Source organism: Clupea harengus, chromosome 23 (assembly GCF_900700415.2).
Source record: "Clupea harengus chromosome 23, Ch_v2.0.2, whole genome shotgun sequence".
Classification (NCBI taxonomy): Eukaryota; Metazoa; Chordata; class Actinopteri; order Clupeiformes; family Clupeidae; genus Clupea; species Clupea harengus.
This window is the reverse complement of record NC_045174.1, coordinates 469,956-475,304: the sequence shown is the minus strand read 5'-3', so window position 1 is coordinate 475,304 and position 5,349 is coordinate 469,956. Positions and strand designations below refer to the sequence as shown.

Here is a 5,349-nt window from a genome sequence, read left to right as displayed (position 1 = left end):
CCCATCCTCTCTGCCTCCATCCTTCCTTTCCTGCCTCCCTGCCCCTGAAACCCTCCTCCCCTTCCTGCCCCTGAAACCCTCCTCCCCTGTACCCTTACTGCCCCTGAAACCCTCCTCCTGAATGTGCTGCCAAAACTCTGCCTGTCATCTGGTAGAGAAGTGCATGTACTGTACACACACTTCAATTATGAGTGTATGGTTGTGTTAGTGTGTATGTGTGTTTTGTGTGACATGCATGTACAGAACGTCAAGAGGTGTGTTTGTTTGTGTGTGTGTGTGTATGTGTGTGTGTGTGTGTGTGTGTGTGTGTGTGTGTGTATGAGTGTGTGTGTGTGTGTGTGTGTGTGTGTGTGTGTGTGTGTGTGTGTGTGTGTGTGTGTGTGTGTGTGTGTGTGTGTGTGGGATTGTTTGAGAGGTATATTGTAAATGCATGCAGAGGCCTAACCCATGCCCAAGCCATGTGCCATTTTGCATGCGTTCTGTTTTTGAGGGAGCCTACTTGTGTGATAGGGACAGAGAAAGCCTGTGGGATCAGTGAAGCCTGTGGAATGTTCTCCATAATAACATGATCATTGTTTCAAAGGAAAACACATTTGTTCTTTCCATTGTTTTTCTTTCTTTCTTTCATCATTTATGAGGTGATTTTGCTTTTTTTTTTTGACCAAATAAGTGTCATTTTTTTATTTTGTCTTTACTAATTGTTTTGTTTTTCGTCATGGAAACAGTATCAGATCAGTCTGTAAATTGCCTGTAGAGTTAATTTGAAGTCCTCATCACATCCATTTGCACTTAAATTGCACTTTAATCTCCTTAATTATTACTTGTCTTAAGTATAGAGTCATTACTTACAGTACCTGCGGGATACTGCTGAACATTCATTGGATGATGCTTTGGGGCTTAGTCTTAAATCTCTTGAACTAAACATAACCAGTATTCAGACAGGATCTCCATATTAAATCTCCATAAATACTACAATAAGGGAAAAGTCTTGAATGCCTTCAACCGCCCGACTTCAAACTTGACACTAACCGAGAAATGAAAGAGTTGCCCCGGAAGTGTTATTCTTACGTTTTTGAACAACATGAATATAACAATAACAGTTGTAACACTGCTGTCATTTGGAGGTCTCCTTATGGGAGGAGTTCAATCAAGGTGTTAAGTGACAGAAGTGTTGGATTCTGTAGCACAGAATTGATTGAATTCTCTTGCGGATCTTTATAAAGCTGGCACCCATTGACTGCATGTTTTTCTTTTTTTTTTTTTTTTGCATGAGCTTCCTTGAAAATACTGAAATTGTGCGACTGAATCTTGTGAATAAAATGACAGATATATTTATATCTCTGACAGTTGCTGAGCAGTATGGAGAGATGTCTCTGGTTAGTATGTGGCCCTCTGACATAATTCTCTATCCCTTCTCTAGTAGCTCTTATTGGACATCTGTTTGCTTTCTCTTCCACCTCATGGTCTCTGGATGATTTCAGTATTTTAAAGGCTAAATTGTAGGCTTTAGAGATTTGCCACCCAAGTTGCATGCTTTTGAATCAACCGTAAATAGGTCTTCAAAATGCACATGCACAAAAATAACCATGGCAACAGTGAAGAAATAACATTCTATAGAATGCTTGAAATGTTTGAACTAAGCATGGGATATACTTTCTTTTTTGTTCTTATATTTTTCTTCTCATTCCTATCTACATATCCGAATGTACATACAGACGTTTCACACAAGCGTTCTGACTTCTCAAAGCTGAGAATTTAAGGCTTGAGCAGTGTGAAGTAGCACAATCCTTCAGACAAAAAAATAAAAACACTTTTGGTTAATAAGCATGAGCAGTTCTGTTTGACTTTCTGTGTTTTCTTGTTTGTACCCAGTCCGTGGGTTAGATATCCACGTCCAAATGTGTGTATCCTGCTATACTGAACCTTGTACTACATTTGAGGACTATTTGGGAAGTCCCCCAAACACTCCCTTCAAGTAGTGCTATTTCCAGAGAGACATAAAAAGGCATGGCTAATAGAATACTGACCATTAAAAATCACTGTGATACTGTTTTCTCCTGGTTACACTCTTGTTAATTTTAAAGTATGTTAAGTTGGACCTTTAAAAAAAAAAACATGATCCAAACTCACATAGACTACTTTTCTTCTTTGAAGTGCTACAAGGACGAGTAGAAAGGCCCAAGGTATGGCAGCCTATGATCTGTGCATGAAACTGCATCTGTCATAATACCCTTCCATAACCTGAGCAATGCTATGTCTGACGAGAGCATAGTGGATGGCACAGAAGTCATGTTTTCCGACTCACCGTTTTGCTTTCCTGATGGGGAAGCAAAGTTGCCCGTTGCACTTGGCTCTGTTGTGGCTTTGCAGGGAAGCATCCAAGCATTGCATGTGGTTTGAAATATTGTGCAACATTTGAGCAGAAAAAAAAATATATATACATATAAAGTTTGAAGTGTGTAGAAGTTCCATTTCAACCATGCCCCTCTAAGGGTTATGTGCCCCTTGCGACCCCATCCCCTGCATGACTGGCGCTCCATACAGAGCTTGCGGGTATTAGTTTGTCAGGTGTTGCCCTCTCTCCCCTCTCTCTCTCTCTCTCTCTCTCTCTCTCTTTCCCTCTCTCTCTCTCCCTCTGTCTCTCCCTCTCTCTCTCTCTCTATCACTCTCTCTCTCTCTCCTCTCTCTCTCTCCCCTCTCTCTCTCCCTCTGCGTGACTGGCCAGATGCATGACTAGATGTATTGAGGCATTATTTAGGCTGGGCAGATGCGAGCGAGCGAGCGCTACGTAATGTCTCATTCAGATGAGTGGTGTGAGGAAACGGTTGGAATGACACCACACACATTACCCACATTTATTATACGGCTCTTCAGAATGTTCCAAAATGATACTGTAAGAGGTTTCACTCCAGCATAATCTTGCAAAATCATTTATCAAACACTCATGAGTGACTACGTGCAATAAATAATTGCACTTATTACAAAGTTATGAGTTCATGTTTTGTCTACAAGTTCCTATGATAGTTGGTGCCAAAATTCAGCCAAAACATTAAGCTAATTTAAATACATATATCATACATTTCTCATATAACCATGCAAGTATGTATATACAAATATAACTTTCAGTGTGTTCATGATTTGCAACTGATGTGGATATTTCCTCCCTCCTTTTTTTTTTCTTTTCTCGTCCTCCTTTGTTGTTGTTTGTTTGTTGTTGTTGTTGTTTTCCTCTGTTGTTGTGTGACCATTTCACAGAAAAGACATGGTTTACAGATGAACCCGAGAATGCCTTCCCCCGGAACATTCAGATCAAACCCATGAACACGCACGTGGCCAATCAAGTCAATCAGTACAAGCCGGCAGGCAACCCCATCCCCACCATCCGCGAAGTCGAGGATGAATGCTGAACTCCTGGCCAGCAAGAAGAGCCTTGAGGTGGCCTCCAGTCAGTCAGACTCAGCCAGTGAATAAAACACCTGTTCCAATACGGTTGAGATAGCTTCCAATATTGAGTTTCATTTGATGAGTATGAGTACAGGTACAGTGAGTATTTTATAGACACACACACATCCACTGATAACTACATGTGATACGCATCATATACAAACAGTATGTTGTATGGGTATAGACAATCATTGAAATGTAGTCACCAGAAATATTTTACTACTAACCTTATAGATGCGCAGTTTAAGTATTGTCCTCCACTTGTGACCAGACTCTGTCTAGTGGCCATTTTGTTTGAGTATGACGGTCATTTTGTGGGTCGAGAGACATCTAAAATGATGAACAGCACATGGTAACAGTGACCTAGCGCTAGATGTGATTCACTGACGTTTACACTTGTAGGAGAGTTAGAGGTGTCACAGTACAGATGGTTATCAAGCTTGTCTGTCTGTCCTGTTAAGCTGGTGCATGTTATGTGCCTTAGCCGTCTATATAATATGCCGTGCTAATGTCTGTCGTCCACATAAACCATCCATTCAGCCTTCGATCAGTTCTTTCATGCACAATGTAGGTGCATTTATTGTGAGTCCATAGGTTTGTAAATTCACCTCCTTATTTTGAACAGGTTGGCATAAGCGTCGATCTTCTCTTAAGGGAAATGAGTTGTAGGACTTAATATGAAGTCATAACATTTATCTGATTTGTGTGTCAGTTCAGAAGTGACCCATTGCGGGCCAATGAATCTACTTAAACTGCATAAGTAAGCACCAAAAAAAAGAGCAGTCTAATGTAGTCACATCCCCAGATATGATTGAGCTCCTACCAGATACAGAATGAGAAACTACAAAGTTGCAATTATTACATTTCTACTGCGAGACATTTGGCTCTGAGTTGGATACATCCCTGATTTAAATGAAATGGATTGGGGTGCATCTGGAGAGATCAGAGTGCCACGTATTGCGTGAAGCGGGCATAAACAGGTCCCTCTTTGGTTGAAGACACTGCCCGGCACTGGGTTGGCATGGGGGCATGAAATCGCTTGGGTGTTCCTCAAAGCCAACCCAAACACCGCGATTTTTTCTAATTTAGTAAGTTATGTGCACAGCTCAATCATAGACTGGGGATTTGATAGGAGCAGCTTTTTTGCTAAATGTGTTTTAGCTTGTAGCTAATCACAATACACTCATACTAAGAGTGATTTGAACCATTTCACCGAACTGTTTGGTGTTCATCAATCAGGTGTGTCTACATATGTTGTTCTTTAGCAGATGGTTCCAAAAATGCAGCTTTTCGTTTTATTTAATGAAATGTTTTATGCCAGGAGGACAAACACTCCTGATTTTTGCCTTTGATTGTGGAAATACTGCAGTTTTCCTTATATGCCAAGGGGTAGAGCTTTTTTTGCAAAAAAATATCTTCAAATGACATGTAAATGTGTTCATCTGTATGTAACATATAAATGACTGAACCCTAATGACGCTAGAGCTTTACAAGAGAGGCTCTTTAAAGTCTTGCATTTGAATGTAATAATTTCTACTGTTGTCATAATATATTACTGCGTAGGGGAGCATAATAGCATTATACTCTGCATCAGTCTCCTATCAGTCAGATTGGGTCAAAGGGAGTTTGAGTGAACATGAATGATGATTGTTTTTGTGTTGACAGTAAATGAATGGAAACATTGACGAACAATATAACTGCATTGAACTGTTTACATTCCATTATGTGATACGGCAGATGTGGAGTTTGTGAAAGCGATACTGAATGGTGAAATGTGATCAAACGTTATCACATCTAACCATTAAGTGATCAAATCATTAAGTGATCAAATGTTGTTTGATATTTTCTCCAAAAAGCATTTCAGTCTCAGTCCCTAATGAATTCGACCATGAAACGGGAGTGGAA

The 5,349-nt window shown here is 40.2% G+C and overlaps 1 protein-coding gene across 8 annotated transcripts in view; it reads left to right on the top strand.

The window, feature by feature from the left end:
* The window catches only part of LOC105912905 (calcium-activated potassium channel subunit alpha-1-like), a 90,606-nt gene extending 85,475 nt beyond the window's left edge, over positions 1-5,131 (top strand). For 6 of the 8 annotated variants that reach the window (XM_031560793.2, XM_031560794.2, XM_031560795.2 and 3 more), the window contains 2 exons: positions 2,155-2,183; positions 3,256-5,131. In XM_031560793.2, coding sequence (XP_031416653.1) covers positions 2,155-2,183; positions 3,256-3,407 — 181 coding nt within the window. In that variant the 3' untranslated portion in view covers positions 3,408-5,131. The remainder of the gene's footprint in view (positions 1-2,154; positions 2,184-3,255) is intronic. The other 2 variants (XM_031560796.2, XM_031560797.2) reach the window with 1 other exon arrangement.
* Positions 5,132-5,349: the final 218 nt, after the last annotated feature.